Here is a 19327-nt window from a genome sequence, read left to right as displayed (position 1 = left end):
CTATCGCTACTAAAAATACAAAAATTAGCCAGACATGGTGGCAGACAACTGTAGTCCAAGCTACTCGGGAGGCTGAGACAGAAGAATTCCTTGAACCTGGGAGGTGGAGGTTGCAGTGAGCTGAGATCGTACCACTGCGCTCCAACCTGGATGACAGAGTGAGACTCCATCTCCCAAAACAAAACAAAACAAAAAAAGATCAGGGCTAGGCGCAGTGGCTCATGTCTGTAATCCCAGCTCTTGGGTTGGGAGGCTGAGGTGGATGGATCACTTGAGCCCAGGAGTTCGGGACTAGCCTGGCCAACATAGCGAGACCCCACTTCTACTAAAAATACAAAAATTAGCCAGGGGTGGTGGTGCAAGCCTGTAGTCTCAGCTACTTGGGAGGCTGAGGCATGAGAAGAACTTACAGCTTGAACCTGGAAAGCAGAGATTGCAGTGAGCCATATTGTGCAACTGCACTCCAGCCTAGGTGACAGAGCGAGACCCTGTCTCAAAAAAAAATTAAAAAAAAAAAAAAAAAAATAGATCAGAAGGATAAAAAAACTTATGTTCTGAAATCAGGTGAAAAAACCAGGATGCAAGTAACCCTCCTTCTTAGACTTGTATCCTATTTATTATATCAAATGACATGGAAAAAAATCAGACAGAGAAACATAAATTTGAAAGCAACTCTAGTAGAGGAACCCGAAAAAATGAATAAAGGGAACAAGAGACAGACACATATACATGCATGCATCCAGATACACTGGCAAAGTTCTTCCTGAGTTGAATGAACCAAATATACAAATGTAAGACAATCTTACTGTCAGGGACAAGCATAACTAGCCTGCATAAGCTCACCTGCATGAGTGTCACTGTTTCTATTTTTCTTACTTTGTCCTCACTGTTACTCTCCTCATTGTCAATTATCCCCTTGGTCAGCCAAAATGAAGAATCCCTAGTCCTAGCCTTAGCCTATATTCCCTCTACTAAAAATGGCATGAAAATTCTTTTTAAAGCAATGAAGAGAGAAACCAGGAGATGACAAAAATCTCAAAAAAAAAAATATTGAAAATAGGATTAAAACACAATTAAGAATCTAAAACTCACCATCATTAACTCTATAGCACAAATTGCATTTCCATCTACGTTGATCAATGAAGGATACAAAGGGGTTAATATATGTTCGACAGGATCGGCACCTCACAATGGTATTTGATGTTATCACTGGTAATTGCTAGGAAATAAAATAAAGAAGCTGTAGCAGAAAAAGGCACCCCAAGGAAAAACAGAACGTATACAGATCTGCTCCAAATACAGAACATAAACCTTAATTGTTTTTATGTGGTTTTATATGGAGGCATATTAATAAAATCCAGGGACATGCTGAGCAACACATGTAGCCATCAAGTTTTCTCCCTCTTGTCACAAATCATAACACTAAAATAAAGTCATAACAAACATTGGCCAAGAAAATAATGTAAGTGAGATCTTATCAGCTTAACTTTAGAAATAACAGTGAGAGACAAACATACCATATACAAATACCTTTGTCTTTGTTGACTGCACGTGGTACTAGACTATTAGGCACTGCTCATTAGACTGCCACAGCAACTTCTGACAGGAGCTGAGGCCAGAAGCAGTCAAACACAACGTGCCTTTAAAAAAAATTACATCTCTATGCTTAGTTTGGGAAATGAATTTTATATTCAAGTAGAAACTTCAGAAAATATGAAAAAATATTAAGAGATCACATATTATTCTATGTCTCTGAATTAACCTATCATTTTAGTATATTATTCTGTTTTTTCCTATCTGCACATGAACATTTTGATCTTTGTATTTAATTTTTTCACACATATGATTATTATGCAAGTAACCACATATCTGTTGTAAAAAAAAATCAGGAAATACAGTTAACTGAGAATGAGAAAATAAAAAATTACAGAACTCTACATCACAGAGGATGTCACTGTAAACAATTTAGTATATATGCTTCCAGAAGGTATCATGTATATCTGTATTTAGAGAAAAACTCTCACAGATATATATATATATATAAAAAATATACAATTTCATATATATATGAAATTAACTGTCTTGGTTTATAGATAAGGTTTTAAGAGTGTTATAGGTGATTAAAAATATTTACTCAATGAATAAATTCACGGTACTTATAACATATTACAATTTTTTATTTTCTATTCATTTTGATCTTTTCTATACTTCCTGGTAGTAAAGTAAGCTTCACAAGGAAGCTTTTAATTTAACCTTTGTATCTCCAGCTTCCAACATGACAGGTAGTCAGTCAATATTTTTTGGATGAATGACAGCAAAAGAAAACTCAGAACCAGTAAGAAGGGTAGTAAACAACAGTAGTAAAAAAAAGTTTGAGAGAGAAATGCAACTTATGAAGTACAAATAAAACAGCTCTGAATAAAATTATTTTTGAAGTTTTCAAAATTTAAAACTTTTAAAACTTTAAAAGTTTAAAAATCCCTACTGTTACAAAGGTTATTTGTTGAATTAACAAATTTGGTTAATTTGTTAAGGAACAGGCAGTTTTCCTCTCTAAGTGGACATCACTGTTGGTGTTTCCTTTGTGTTTAATAAAGAACTCCGAAAGTGTATCCACCTTCCATGGCCATTCCACCTTCCAAAACTACTAATCTTTCAAAATCCAGGACAGACTTCATCACTTATAGAAAATTTTTGCTATTGTATCCACAGGGAATCACTTCTCATACTGTACTCACTACCTAAGTATCTCATAGAATTTGATTAATTACATGTATTAATTATCCTGCACGGTAATTATTTTTACATCTTTGTCCCCTGTTAGATAAGAACTTTTTGGAGGCAACTTCAATGACTTGATCATCTCTGTACTACCAGTGCTTAGTTTAGAGCTTGTCACAAAGCAGGTGTTCAAAAAATGTTTGCCAAGTTGTTATGGAAATGATTATTTCTAACTTCAAATAAAAGAAGATATAGAAAATTCTAAGAAAATATAAAATTTAAGTACCTTGTACATAAGCATACATGTCAGTACCCATAAATATTATAAAATGTTACTTTACCGTTAGGTCTCTGAAGGGATGTAACAACAATCCTAAAGGAAGCTTAGCTTTATTCAGTAAAGCCTGTGTCTGAGGAATATTTGTCAAAGTACAGCGAAATGAACTGCAAAAAACATAAACAACATGGAGGATATTAGCTATCAGAGAAAAATACACAAGTAGATAAGATAATTAAGAACATTTAAGGACATAAGTGAAAATCATTTGGGCACGTTACTGTAACTATAAGCAAGAAGGTCCTGATTAATTAGGCATGTATGCAATATATGTCAAAAAATCTAAATTAAAGAGTCAATACTTTCATGGTAGAAAAGTAGTACACATTCAGGGAAGACCAACTACTCCATTATGACTAGCCTGGAGGAGATGAATAAGAGCACATAGAAAACATGAGTGAAAAGGCCTACTTCTTCTTTTTTTTTTTTTTCTGAGATGGAGTCTTGCTCTGTCCCCCAGGCTGGAGTGCAGCAGCCCGATCTCAGCTCACTGCAAGCTCCGCCTCCTGGGTTCACGCCATTCTCCTGCCTCAGCCTCCCGAGTAGCTGGGACTACAGGCGCCTGCCACCACGCCCAGCTAATTTTTTGTGTTTTTACTGGAGATGGGGTTTCACCGTGTTAGCCAGGATGGTCTCGATCTCCTGACCTTGTGATCCACCTGCCTCGGCCTTCCAAAGTGCTAGGATTACAGGCATGAGCCACTGTGCCCGGCCAAATAACTTATGAAGTTTTAAAGTCAATAAATACAGAATGAATAAAGGCGATGCCAAAGAAGTAAAAAGCAGAAGCACTGAAAGCCAGGCAAGAAATTTTATGAAGAGTCGTTAATATCATGTAGAGATATCTATTTATTCCAGCTTTAGTGTTGTTCCTTGAACACAAAAAGCTTGTTCCTGCTTCAGGACCTCCATATTTGCTATTCATGCAGCTTGGAACCCTTTTATTCCCAGAGAAGTCACGTGGCTTACTCTCTCACTTCACCCAGATCTCTACTCAAATGTTAAAAGTCTTTCGGTAAACCTGTCCAGACTCTTCTATTTACAAGAGTCACCCTCCACCTGCACTCCTTATTCTGATTTATTTTTCTTCATTGTAATATCCTGAACATTACATTATATATTTACTAGTTTGACTGTTCATAGAAGAATATAAGTTCTGTGATTCCACAGAGATCAGGAACTGTGTTTTGTTCACAACTTTATCCCCAGCACATGGAAAACAGTGCTTTGCATTTAACTTCCAAGGCATTTGATAAATATTTATTGAAGGATTTATCTTAGTATGCTGATACTATTATTATTCCTGTTTTACAGTTGACAAAATTGAGACTTTGAGAGGTTAAGTAAATTGCACAGTTTCATAGCTACTTAGGTCTGCTAAACTCTAAAGCCTGTACTCCTAATTATTTGTTATTTTGATAAAAGAGACATTTTCGCAAAACACACGTAACTGGGTAGAAAAATGTATGCCTTCCCCTTACCTATGGGTTCTCTTATACATATGCAACATACTTTTTTAAAATAATTTTTTATTTTTTTGAGACAGGGTCTCGCTCTGTCACCCAGGCTGGAGGACAGTGGTGTGATCTTGGATCGCCACAACTTCCACCTCCTGGGCTCAAGGGATCCTCCCACCTCAGCCTACAGAGTAGCTGGGACCACAGGCACACGGCACTATGCTCAGCTAATTCTTTTGTTTTTTTGGAGGAGAAGGGGTTTCACCATGTTGTCCAGGCTGGTCACAAACTCCTGGGCTCAAGCGATCCACCTGCCTTGGCTTCCCAAAGTGCTGGGATTACAGCCGTGAGCTACTATGCATGGCCCATACACTACATTTACCTACGTAGGGGGTGCCTAACCTTTTATACTACAATGTCATAATTTACAAACTTATCAACCTGATAGCAACTTATATTTGGAAGGATGGGCAGCCGTTTTCAACCTATAATCCATGACGCCCTATATTTTTACGGAAACGATCTTGGCAGTACCTGAGGCACTGATGGTGTGTGGATGGTACGGTGGAAGAAGAGGGGAAATTCTCAAAGCAGCTCCACTTCTTATTTTCTATATTGGAATTCTATATAATATTTTGGTTGAAAGAGTGGTTTGCAGATTTTTTTTTAAAGCTGGAAAACTACTGCTTTAAGAAAAGGGAAATAGGCTGGGCACGGTGGCTCACGCCTGTAATGCCAGCACTTTGGGAGGACTAGGTGGGCGTATCACCTGAGGTTGGGAGTTCGAGACCAGCCTGACCAACATGGAGAAACCCTGTCTCTATTAAAAATACAAAATTACTCTATTAAAAATACAAAATACTGGGTGTGGTGGCACATGCCTGTAATCCCAGGTACTCGGGAGGCTAAAGCAGGAGAATCACCTGAACCTGGGAGGCGGAGATTGCGGTGAGCCGAGATGGCGTTATTGCACTCCAGCCTGGGCAACAACAGTGAAACTCCGTCTCAAAAATAAAAAAAGAAAGAAAAAAAGAAAAAGGAAATATTGGCTCTAAAGAATACTAATTCTCCTAATGCAAGGAAGAAGACAATGTTGGCCAAGTGTGGTGGATCACACCTATAATCCCACCACTTTGGGAGGCTAAGGCGGGCAGGTCACCTGAAGTCAGGAGTTCGAGAACAGTCTGCCCAACATGGTGAAACCCCATCTCTAATAAAAATACAAAAATTAGACAGGTGTCATGGTGCACACCCGTAATCTCAGCTACTTGGTGGCTGAGGCATGAGAATTACTTGAACCTGGGAGGCGGAGGTTGCAGTCAGCCAAGATCAGGCCACTGCACTCCAGCCTGGGTGACAGAATGAGACCCCATTAAAAAAAAAAAAAAAAAAAAGACAATGTTGTTCTGTGAATCAGTGTTTACTTTATGAGGAGGAGAAATTCCAGAAGCAGGAGGATGTCTTCTAAAAAAAAAAAAAAAAAAAAAAAACTAGGACCAGGGGGATATCCTTTTCATAGGATACAGAAGAACTAAAAGCATGTAAGAACAAAGACATGAGGCACCGTGAAGCGAGTAACAGAGCTCATTCACACAAAGGTACTCCAGGGCTTGGTGGCTGCCAGTGCAGTCTGCCAGCTAAACTTCTCTATTAAAGGAAATCCAGTCTAGATTCAGACTGGATTAATAAGCCTGGAAGTCAATGGTCTTCATACTCTATATTGAGTGGGAAAAGAAAATTCTGAGATAAACCATTTATCTAAACCTGTTCTTGAGATTACATAAGTGAGGTCTATGTTCTTTTCAAGCAAAGCCTGAAATTTTAAATATCTGTCCTTATTTAAAAGATATCAGAAGTTATTATTATTGAAAAGTGAGGAAAAAGATTTAAGAAAGAAAAAATATAGTTAGATTTGGGTTCCTGAAACCCTTCATTTAAATAGAAATAATTTCCCTAACATTAGGTGATGGGGGGAAGGGACTGGATTGAGACAGAGATGGGAACAAAAAGAGATGACCTAAGTCAAATTTTACATCTATACAAACTAAAAAAGTCAACATTAACAAAACTCCCAACCGAAGAAATAACATGCTACTTTTACTATTTTTGAAAGTCATACAATGTTTTCATCACTTAAGAAAGATTATAAAATAAATAAATACCTACTCTGGGCTACAGTTTAATTTTTTGAGGTCTGCATTCAAGTTAGGTACAGGAGCCCAAACAGGAGTCATGGGTAAAATATTCCTCTCCTGAGTGAGGTTTACAGGTCTCAGGCTTTCTGGTTGTGGAGAACTCTGAAGACTCAATCCTCCTATACTGGAGGATAGCTGGTTCACACCAGGATACTGCTGAAAGAGCAATTCAAAACAAAAGAACAATAAAACATAAATAAATTTTCTTATATATACTACATATCTCAACATACAGAAAAAGCAAAAAGGTAAGAAAATTTAAATCTGGCTTGGTAATAGAATGACTTAGTATGCAGTCAATCTAAAGCACACTTGAAAAAAACTCAAAGCAAAAGTACTGAATAAATTTGAATCTTATTAGCAAGGTTAACCCTCGCAATGAAATTTCAGCAACAATGCTTTTCAACATAAGCAATTTGGTTTCCCTGAATACAGTTTATACTTGAAAAACAGGATAAATGCCCCACTGTTCTCAAGGTTCCCCTCCCCCAATTATCAACTTTCACAATAATGAGTTGGTACCACAGAAATGTACAATGGTGTTCAATAGGTTTTGCCTTATTTTTTTGTTTCCTATGTTTTTAATATTATCATGAATTAATGGCTTGTTATCTCAAATTGATATAATGAATTACAGTCATTATTCTTATGATGTCCAAACTACCCAATCTTTAGCCAGTGAAAGCCCTTTCAAGATGGCCCCAGTGTCCTTTTATATGAACCTAACTAGCCTTTGACAGTTTCCTTGCTTTCTTAAACACTATTTTATACTCTTTTACTTCAAATCTAGAATTGTTTGTCTAAAAAGGAATCTTGGCTCCTTTTAAGTAGAGATGATATCTAAAAACCATAATCTGGATGATAAAGGTGCTTATTGCTAGTGTGCTGTTATTACTTCCAGATACTTGCAATAGGTAAAGATGGAAAATACACGTTAAAAGTAGAAGCAAATAATGAGTCCACGTTGACAGTTCCAATTCAAATTTAAGATGACAGGGTTTTTACTTAAGTTCTTTGATTTTATACCAGTATCTCTGTTCTCTTTTGCTACAAATCTTGATTTTCTAATGGTAACAGCATTATTTTATCCTATAATATACATTTATAACACCACCAATATTATGTCAGATTATTAAATTTTTCATAGTTCTTTTTGTCCTTACGTTATATCCCACTGAGATGTATAAAATACTAGGTTTTAAGATCAGCTTGAACAGTACTTTTCTTGGTATTAGAAAGTATCCAACTTGATAAACAGGTTTTTTTTTTTTAATTTTATTTTGTTTTTCATATTTAAGGATCATTTTTAATCTTTTTGGTTTTTGAGTAAACATAACATTTATATAATTCTAATGTCAAAAAACATTACAATAAGGTACTAATACAATAAGGTATTCAGAGATATCTTATTTCACTCTTGACACCTCCGCCTATAGTTAACTATTTTTATTAGCTTATGGTTTATCCTTCCATTGTTTCTATTTATATAAGCTAAACATATATACTGTTGTAAATATAGCCCCTTTTTCAACTAAAAAAATGTCCTGGCAATAACTCTATGTCTATACCTTCTGCATTTCTTTTTACAGCTACAGAGTACTCCATTATGTTAATGTGCTATAGAATTTCAGCTAATATATGGATAATGATAAATTCAGAAAAATCACTATGTAACAATCCATACTGAAATAAATGATTCAGGTAGTGGTCACTTGTAATGGGAGACCAATAGATATCAACAGATGATAAAGCCACTAGGTGAAAGCTTAATGAGGAACTTCACAATTAAAGGATCAGGATGTCACTGTATGAGGCACTAATCAAGCCTAGCACTGGTATAAGTGAAATAAACAGATATTATTTTGAAGTGTACATCACCAAAATATATATTATGGTCTAACTAAATAAATAATTGAAGTAATACACCTAAATATAATCAACCATTAGATCTAACTCCCAATCCATAGAAAATGAAACAGAAATAAGTTAAATGATACCACAAAGAAGCAAACAGCTAAACTCAGAATGAGGGACATTCTACAGAACAACAGACTCAGTTATTTTACCAAATCAAAGGCATTAAAAAAAGGGGGGTGGGGCTCGTTTTAAATTAAAACAAGAATTAACAGACATAAGCAAATACAATTAGTAAACTATTATTTGGGTTTTAATGTGAACAAAGTATACAAAGGCATTTTTGAAACAGTCTGGAAAATCTGAATATAGACTGAATTTTAAATGACATTTAGAAATTATTAATTTTGTTGGCTATGATAGTAGTATTGTGGTTATGTAAGAAATGCTGTCCACCTCCCTAATTTTAAAATCCTCAGCAAGAAAAGTGGTGGTGGAATGGGAGGCAGTGTGGACCCATATGAAACAGATATAGCAAAATGTTGACAGTAACTGAAGGTGGTGATGTTAAGAAAAAAAACAACTGGATAATAAAAAGGATTGTCTTTTTTTCTGTAGAGCCGTAAAGAATCAGAAAAATGATCACATGGATTAATAGCAGCATATAACAGAAAACCCCCCAAAAGACCCAAGTTTCTAAGAATTTAGGATATAAAATAAAGGTGGGATATTTAATCAGAGAGAGAAGACACATTATCTAATAAATGATAGAACTAAGGGTAAACCATTCTGCAGGTGAAGGGGAGAAAATGAGACTTCTTATTTACATTATGTACCAAAATAAAACCTTAGATGGATTAATGATGCAAAACCAAAATCATCAAAGAACTAAAAAAAAAAAATAGCTAGAATATTTTCCTAATCTTAACGCTGAAAAGACCTTTTAAAGGATACAAAGGTAAAAACAATACAAGAAATTATAAAATGAGGCCAGGCACAGTGGCTCACACCTGCAATCCCAGCACTTTGGGAGGCCGAGGTGGGCGTGTCACTTGACTTCAGGAGTTCGAGGCCAGTTTGGCCAACATGTTGAAACCCTATCTCTACTAAAAATACAAAAATTAGGCGGGGCACGGTGGCTCATGCCTGTAATCCCAGCACTTTGGAAGGCCGAGGTGGGTGGATCACGAGGTCAGAAGTTCAAGACCAGCCTGGCCAACATGGTGAAACCCCGTCTCTACTAAAAATTGAAAAATTAGCTGGGCGTGGTGTGGCAGGCGCCTGTAATCCCAGCTACTCGGGAGGCTGAGGCAGGAGAATCGCTTGAAACCGGAAGGCAGAGGTTGCAGTGAGCCAAGATCGAGCCATTGCACTCCAGCCAGGAAACAAGAGTGAAACTCTAACTCAAAAAAAAAAAAAAAAAATTAGCCAGGCATAGTGGCACATGCCTGTAGTCCCAGCTACTCGGGAGTCTGAGGCAGGAGAATCGCTTGAACCTGGGAGGCAGAGGTTGCAGTGAGCCAAGATCGCACCACTGCAGTTCAGCCTGGGCTAAAGAGCAAGACTCCATCTCAAAAAAAAGAAAGAAAGAAAGAAAGAAAGAAATTACAAAATAACTACATAAAATTTAAGTATTTCTCCAAGGTAAAAAATAAAAACACACTAAAAACCAATGTCAACATAGCAGAAAATTACAATATACAAACACAAAAGGTTTACACTTATCGCAGACATACAGAACAATGGTGAAAAAATATAAACAGGGATTTCAGTAAAGAAATACATATGACCAATAATTATAAAAAAAATTTTTGCTTATACAAAATAATTATTGGGGTACTTCACAATATAGAGAAAGGGGCAATTAAATACATTCTTGCTTGAAGTATAAATTGGCACATTATTTCTCCATACTTGACCAACAACCACTGATCAAATACTGTCTGACACCTCCATTAGGTATTTTAATTTAACATGGCCAACTCAATTCCCATTCCTAGACCTTTGTCTTCATTATCTCAGTAAATACGCTAACCTCTACCCAGGTGTTACGCCAAAAACCTAGGAGTTACTCTTGACACCTTCCTTTCCCTCACCCACCACATCCAATTCACTGGCATATAAAAAGTTATCTCTTATCTATTCACTTTTTACAACCTCCATGGTACTACCTTAGCACAAAGAACAACCATCAATTTCCTGAATTAGGGCAGAACTTCAATTTGTCTCCCTGCTTCCATTTTGTCTTTTCAAATACTCCTATCTCTAATCCATTCCTCACACAGCAGCCAAATGATTTTCTAAATATGTAAATTAGATGTCATCCCATTACATAAAATATCTGATACCTCTCTTATGCACCTCGGGTAAAATCTAAGCTTCTGACTGTGGTCCTTTAGCTCTTTGATCTCATCCCTATTACTCTACCCATGGCTGAATTCCCACAACACTGGGAGTTTATTCCTCAAACATGTCAAACTTGTTCCTGCCTTAAGTCTTTGCATATCAGTTTATTCAGCCTGAGATGCTTTAACAACAGATCCTTCCATGCTTTTTCTTGTCTTCCATATGTTAACTCAAACCTAACTTCTACAATGAAGGCTGCTTATCTGACCACCTACTCCACATTTTCACCCCAGAAACTACTTCAACTTGTCTTACTTCATAGCACTTGTAACTACTTGAAATTAATTATTTGTTTACTTATTTATTGTCTTATTAATCCCGACCTCCCATCAATCTTCTTAAGAGCAGGAACTGTTTTGTTCACTGAGCCTCCTCTCGTATTCTCAGTGCCTAGAATAGTACTGCCACAGAGTAGGAATACACTTCTATTGAGTAGAGAGAAATTCTAAAGTCTTAAAGAATTAAATGCTGGCCGGATGCAGTGGCTTGCGCCTGTAATCCCAGCACTTTGGGAGGCCGAAGCAGGTAGATCATCTGAGGTGAGGAATTTGAGACCAGCCTGGCCAACATGGTAAAGCCCCATCTCTATTAAAAACACAAAAATTAAGCTGGACATGGTGGCACACGCCTATAATCCCAGTTACTCGGGAGGCTGTGGCAAGAGAATCGCTTGAACCTGGAAGGCAGAGGTTGCAGTGAGCCGTGATCGTGCCACTGCATTCCAGCTTGGGACACAGAGTGAGACTTCATCTCACAAAAAAAGAAAAAAAACAATTAAATGTTTTGATTCTGTAATTCCACTTAAGGAAATAGTTAAGACAAATGCACAAATTGTGTGTGTGTAGTCATGTCGCTTAATGATGAGGACATGTTCTGAGAAATGTGTCGTTAGGTGATTTTGTCCTTGTGCAAACATCACAGAGTGTACTCACAAACCTAGATGGTATAGCCTACTACACACCTGGGCTATATGATATAGCCTATTGCTCCTAGGCTACAAACCTGTACAGCACTGTTACTGTGTTGAATATTGTAGGCAACTGCACACAATGATATTTGTATATCTAAACATAGAAAAACTACAAGAACAATATAGTACAAAAGATACAAAATGGTACACTTGCATAGGACACCTAGTATGAAGGGAGCTTACAGGATTGGAAGTTGCTCTGGGTGAGTCAGTGAGTGAGCGGTGAGTGAAGGTGAAAGCCCAGGACGCTACTGTACTGTAGGCTTTATAAACACGCACATTTAGGCTTTATCAAACCTATAAAAATATAGTTTTTGGCCAGGCATGGTGGCTCACATCTGTAATCCCAGCACTTTGGGAGACCTAGGCGGGTGGATCACTTGAGGTCCAGAGTTTGAGACCACCCTGAACAACATGGTGAAACCCCATCTCTACTAAAAATACAGAAATTAGCCGGGCGTGGTACTGGCAGGCGCCTGTAATCCTCCAGCTACTTGGGAGGCTGAGGCACGAGAACTGCTTGAGCCCAGGAGGTGGAGGCTGCAGTCAGAGCCAAGATTGTGCCACTGCACTCTAGCCTGGGTGACAGAAGCAGACTCTGGAGGAAAAAAAGTTTTTCTTTCTTCTGTAATACATTAGTTTATTGTAACTTCTTTACCTTATAAACTATTTATTTTAATAGGTTGGTGCAAATGTAACTGTGGGTTTTGTCATTTTTTTTTTTTTTTTTTAAGGACGGAGTCTTGCTCTTGTTGCCCAGGCTGGTGTGCACTGCTGCAATTTTGGCTCACTGCAACCTCTGCCTCCTGGGTTCAAGCGATTCTCCTGCTTCAGCCTCCCTAGTAGCTGGGATTACAGGCACCCGCCACCATGCCCAGGTAATTTTTGTATTTTTAGTAGAGACACGGTTTCACCATGTTGGCCAGGCTGGTCTCAAACTCCTGACCTCAGGTGATCCACCCACCTCAGCCTCCCAAAGTGCTGGGATTACAGGTGTGAGCCAATGCACCTGGCCTGTCATTACTTTCAATGGCAAGAACCGCAATGACTTTTGCACCAATCTAAATAACTTTTTGACTTTTGCAAAAACAGTGTAAAACACCCATTGTACAGCTGTACAAAAAATGTTCTTCCTTTTACAGCCTTATTCCATAACTTTTTTCTGTTTTATATTTTTTTTCTTTTAAACTTTTTTGTTGAAAATGAATACACAAACACATACATTTGCTTAGTCCTACACAGGATCAGGATCAGTATCACTGTCTTCCACCTCCACATCCTGTCTCACTGGAAGGTCTTAAGGTGTAATAACATGTAAGGAGCTGTCATCTCCTGTGATAACAACGCCTTCTTCTGGATACTTCCTGGAGGACCTGTGTGAGGCTGCTTTACAGTTAACTTTTGTTTTTTATAAATAGAAGGAGTACACTCTAAAATAAAGATAGAAAGTTTAGTATGAGTAAATACATAAACCAGTAGTCATTTATTTTCATTATCAAGTATTATGTACTGTGCATAACTGTATGTGTTATACTTTTATATGACTGGAAGTACAGGTTTGTTTGATGCAGAGCATCACCACAAACACATGAGTAATGCACTGTGCTATGACATTAGCACAGCTACAAAGTCAATAGGTGACAGGAATTTTTCAGCTCCATTATAATCTTATGGGATCACCATCATATATGTGGTCCATCATTGACTAAAATGTCATTATGCAGCACATGACTGTATGCATGTGCGTTTATGTATGATAAAGTATGTGTGTGTGTGTGTGTGTGTGTATACACACACAAGGATTTTTTTTCTTTTGTCACAGGTTCTTGCTATATTGCCCAAGTTGGTCTCAAAACTCCTCAGCTCAAGTGATTCTCCTGTGTTAACTGGGATCACAGAAGCACACCAAGCTTAAAATGATGTTGATTTTGAAACTGAGTTATGCCCCGCAAATGGGAGACTCATTATAAAACATACAAGTACCAAAATGATGAAAGATATAATAAGAAAGGTTTCTTCTTATACTGTTAAATAAATTTAAACATTTTCCAAAGTGATATTTGTACTTTTCAACTTCTTTTGTTTGTTTAAACAAGTCATCTAGACAATCAGCTTCTTTCCTGGCTTCCCTAGCAAGGTGTAGTGAAAGAAACCTGGAAGGACAGACTCCAAGCATTGCTGTTTACAACCTGGTAGAAATACTGGTTAATATTTATTAATATTTTTCCTTTTGCTTATCTGCATTTTCTCTAATTGATCTCACTAAATTTGTAATTTAAAAAAGCTATATAGTATCTATATCTGGTTTTTCATATATTCACTGAAAATATTTTTCTAATTTTTATTTTTGTTTTTAAACATCAGCCTTTTTCCTGTTTTTCAACCCTAAAAAAACAAATTTTAAGGCGTTTTTTTCCCTTCAAAAACCAACTGTTAGGGTTTCCCACTACTTAATAGGTCATCTCAAATTAATCAATACAAAGAAAAGCCTTTACACAGAGCTCTTTCATTGCACTACATTAGGTACAACATTTAAAGGCATTTCAACTTTATTATGACTGTTAAGACTGTTTAAAGTTAAGCTAAGATATTATTACCCTACCTGGAACTTCAAAAATAAATGGGCCAGTCGTGGTGGCTCACAGCTGTGATCCCAGCACTCTGGGAGGCCAAGGTGGGCAGATAACGAGGTCAAGAGATCCAGACCATCCTGGCTAACACAGTGAAACCCCGTCTCTACTAAAAACACAAAAAATTAGCTGGGCACGGTGGCACATGCCTGTAGTCCCAGCTACTTGGGAGGCTGAGGCAGGAGAATCGCTTGAACCTAGAAGGTGGAGGAGGCAGTGAGCCGTGAGCCGAGATTGCGCCAATGCACTCCAGCCTGGGCAACAGAGCGAGACTCCGTCTCAAAATAAAAAAAGACTTCTTTTAAAAAAGTTTCACAATTTTAATCTTCAATGAAAATTTATAATCTTTTTTAGTAGATAGGTAAGAATTTAAATGTAGGTCCTAGCTGTATACCTAAATCATTACTGTTCACTGACCCTAAAACAGTAGTGTTCAAAAAATGATTTCAAATTCAGATCAGACAAAAATAGCTGCTTGTAATCTTCCTTGGAAAGATCCATCTATCAAGTCTGAGTATGATTTTTTACTGTACAAATCCTTACCAGTTAAAGAGAAAAAAAGTGCTTAATTCTGTACTGCAAGGTCTTTTGCATTCTTAGAACCAAGCCTGGTACTGGACAGGTGATTTCACTTATTTGAGTTTCTATTCCTCAAAAAAATGAAACGAAGGTGACTATTTAAAATTTAGAAAGTCAAAATTCCAAGTGTTGACAAGAATGTGAAGCAACTGAACTCTCACACACTGCTAATGAGGTATAAATCAGAATATCACTTTGGCAAACTGTCTAGCTTTAACTGCTAAAGTTGAAAAATGAATATCCAATGGCCCAGCAATTCCATTCCTAGATATATACACTCACTAAAAGACACGGACAGAAATGTTCACAATAGCATCATTCATAATGGCCCCACACTGGAAAGTTACCCCAATGCCCATCAACAATAGAACAAATAAACAAACTGGTCTATTCACATGATTGAGTACCACATAACAATGAAAATGAATGAATTACAATCACACAATAAGCATAATGTTGAGCAAAAGAATCTAGACATGAGTACATATGGTATGCTTCCAATTATGTAAAAAAAAAAAAAAAGAAAGGTAGGAATGGTTGCTTTCTAACAGTCTACTTCTAAATATTTTGGCTTTATGATGCTCACTTAAGTGCGATTAATAACCCAGGTTACTTTTTAGTATATCTTTGTCCCCTTTATCCAAACTTTTCTAACATTTGTACTAGACCCAGAATATAAAAAGGATTGTGATTACAGAATAAAATGATGTTGTATTTTTTAATTCTGGTAGAATATTTATTTTTACTCTTATCCCAAAGGTAATTTTTTGACTTTTCTAAAATAACCTCCCAAATAAAATACGAAATGAAAAATACTTCCTACACTCCTTTGTCACGGGTCAGCAGACTTTTTCTGTAGATAGAAGGTCATTATTTTAAAGCTTTGAGAGCCACATGATCTCTTTTCCAACTACTCAACTGTACTACCGTAGTGCAAAAGCAGCCATAGACAATAACATAAAAGAATGGGCATGGCTGTATTGCAATAAAACTTTATTTACAAACAGACAGTGGGCCTGATTTGGCCAGAGGGCCATGGTTTGCGGACTATTGTCCTAAGTCATTATGTAAGACCATTTACTATTTCAAAATAATTTTTTTCTTCTCCTTGCTCAACACTTCCAAGAATCAATCCTTTCTTTGAACCTGGTTTTCTTGTCATAAAAATTCTAAGTAAATAATATGTTACAACCCCAAATAGGAATTTGCCTAAAAGTACAAGAGTCAAACAGGACAGACTTAAAAATTGTTTCACATGAAACAACAGAGCCATAAAGAAAATCTAGCAAAATGGGAGGCAGAGAAATCTGTACTAACCAACCATATTCCTCTAATGTCTCTCAGTTTTCTTCCTCCCTTTTTCCTCTGTACTTTAATTCTAAGGTTAAATTCCAGAAACAAATAATTTTCCTTTTTCTTTTGCCCCACCCCTGCTCAAGATGGGCTCTTGGTATGTCACCCAGGCTAGATTCAAACTCCTGAGCTCAAGCAATCCTTCTACTCTAGTCTTGAGTAGCTAGAACTACATGAGTAAGCCACTGCTCCTCACTGATTATCCCATTTCTCATTTTCATTCTTACTTCACCATAAAATTTCTATAAGGTTAGTCAACTGAGAACAGTTTTCTGTAAGTAGCAATACTCTTGTCATTAAAATTGTTTCCTGGCCAGGCACGGTGGCTCACGCCTGTAATCCCAGCACACTTTGGGAGGCCGAGGCAGGCGGATCACTTGAGGTCAGGAGTTCAAGACCAGCCTGGCCAACATGGTGACACCCCATCTCTACTAAAAATACAAAAATTAGCCGGGCATGGTGGTGGGCACCTGTAATCACAGCTACTTGGAAGGCTGAGGCAGGAGAATTGCTTGAACCCAGGAGGCAGAGGTTGCAGTGAGCCAAGATAGCGCCACTGCACTCCAGCCTAGGCGGTAGAGTGAGATGCCATCTCAAAAAAAAAAAAAAAAAAAATTGTTTCCCTGTATTTTATTTTCTTCTCAATAAATATAGATGTGAATGAAATACTGTCCTGTTAAGTATTTAACTGTATAAATATCATATCAGTTGTTAAACTGCTAGGTTTATGAGGTAGCTCCAGAAAAGGTCATGTCAGAATGGTTCCTAGCAGCAGTGATATAGGATTTAAAAAGAAATCACTTAGGCAGATAGTGAAGGTATGGGAATCCTCAGTAAGGCTTTTCTTTTTAATGAAAAGCAGCCCCAAACCATTCACTAACGAAGAGCAGCCTGTAAAGTCGAGCGGCAGACACAGACAAGCAAGCTGGGAGCCTGCAAGAGTGAATGCTGGCAGGAACTAGTGGCTAGACATGTTCAAGATGGCGGCTCCATCATCCGTTATCTGCCAGTCACGTGTACAGTAAAGAGCAGACAAGATGGTGCTGGCCAAAGATAATTCATTTGCATAATAAGATTAGGGTAGGGCAACCAGCCTTTCCCCCAAGGCCTTATGTAAACGTAACAACTAATCGAACTGATCTGCGAGCCCTAGGTAAATAAGACATTGCCTCCTCAAGATGGACTATAAAATTTGGTGCATCCACCTCCAGCCAGTGTTTTCCGCTCAGAGGCCCCTCTCTATGGAGAAAGCTGTTTCTCTTTCTCCTCTCTGCTGCCTATTAAACTTCCACCCATAAACTCCTCGTGTGTGTCCACATCCTAAATTTTCCTGGCTGCAAGATGACAAACCACGGGTTTAGACCCCAGACAATGTAGCCACTTCAGCAGTAAATGAGCATGTGAGCCTATGAGCATATTTATGTGTGTGGAGGCTCTTATAAAGGTGAGTTATGTGTCATAAAGTTCTTTAAATGCAGTGTAGGGACCAAATCACATTTTACCTGTCATTTTCTAAGGAGAATGCCAGCTTGATAATATAAAATTTTTTTAAAAACTTAACATTTACTTAAATTTTCTGATTATAAAATTAATACTTGCAATTGTAGACTCTGAAAAATAAAGATACCATGAAGAAAAATAAAATCATAGCTAATATCTTGAACTAGATTTAACCTCTTTAAAAATGTGATATTTATATTTCATTTAATCTTTTTCTACATATATACACACAAAAAAGCTGGGATCAAATTCTATGTATGTTTGATCTAGGCTGACATGTGTTTGTACCTAAGATCCACTTGGATCACAGGTAAAAATCCCACCAGGAATTTGTCAGAATTAAGTTTTGTAACTGTTACAATGTGTGTATATGACTGAATACATACTTGAGGATACTGCTGGAACCCAGAATATACCGGGTTACTGGGCTGTACTCCAGAAATAAGTGGTGCTGTAGCATTCTGATAACCAGGCTGAAGTGTTGGATAGCCATAGCCAAAAGGCTTAGCCATTTTTGAAGGCTGAGGGACGACAGGAGCTGGAGCTGAAGCTGGAGCTGGAGCAGAAGCAGGATCAGGTTCAGGGGCGGGATCAGGAGCAGGACTGCTTGCTGATGAAGAAAGCATATCTAAAAAATGGAAACACATGGTGTTAACAACTGAAAATCAAGACTCCACAAAGACTGGACTGCTGATCCAGTCCATAACCCCTGACATTTCCTTTTTTCTTTTTAAAGCTTTTTATTCTAAGAAATTTTGGACACACACAAAGTAGGGAGAATGATGAACCCCATATACTTATCAGTAAGCTTCAATAATTATCAATATTTTGCTAATCTTGTTTTACATGTTGTCATACTACATCTTTTTTTTAATTCCTTTTTACAGAAACTCCACCCCATATTTTACATCATTTCACCAACAGATACATTAGTTGGTATTTCTTTTTTTAAAAATAGAGATGGAGTGTCCCATGTTGCCTAGGCTGGTCTTGAACACCTGTGCTCAAGAGATTTTTCTACCTCGGCCTCCCAAAGTGCTGAGCATACAGGCGTGAGCCCCTTGAGTTGGTAATTCTAACAGATAAGAATATATTTATATAATACACACAAACGCACACACAAAGTTAGTAGTTTCAAAAAATTCTCTCAGCAGAGACTAAGCACCACAAAACAAAGCAAGCAATAAAAAGGGTGCCAACTACTCTTTTCTCTAATTTGCTTTATCTAACCCCACCATCTATATAAAAACTAACTCTATGGAAGGAGTAGCATGTTTCCATAATCCCCTAAAAATATGCATTATTTGCAGTAGCAAAACTGTTAG

The 19327-nt window shown here is 37.4% G+C and overlaps 1 protein-coding gene across 4 annotated transcripts in view; it reads right to left on the bottom strand.

Annotated features, from left to right (window-relative positions):
• Positions 1–19327, bottom strand: part of SEC24B (SEC24 homolog B, COPII coat complex component) — a 106044-nt gene that overhangs the window by 27304 nt on the left and 59413 nt on the right. For 2 of the 4 annotated variants that reach the window (XM_054486520.2, XM_054486518.2), the window contains 4 exons: positions 18389–18630; positions 6682–6866; positions 3063–3165; positions 1093–1219 (listed from right to left, as the gene is read on the bottom strand). In XM_054486520.2, the coding sequence (XP_054342495.1) occupies positions 1093–1219; positions 3063–3165; positions 6682–6866; positions 18389–18630 (657 nt within the window). The remainder of the gene's footprint in view (positions 1–1092; positions 1220–3062; positions 3166–6681; positions 6867–18388; positions 18631–19327) is intronic. The other 2 variants (XM_054486522.2, XM_054486519.2) reach the window with 1 other exon arrangement.

Source organism: Pongo pygmaeus, chromosome 3, assembly GCF_028885625.2.
Source record: "Pongo pygmaeus isolate AG05252 chromosome 3, NHGRI_mPonPyg2-v2.0_pri, whole genome shotgun sequence".
Taxonomy (NCBI): Eukaryota; Metazoa; Chordata; class Mammalia; order Primates; family Hominidae; genus Pongo; species Pongo pygmaeus.
The sequence above is the reverse complement of the archived record's forward strand: the minus strand, read 5'-3'. Positions and strand labels throughout refer to the sequence as shown.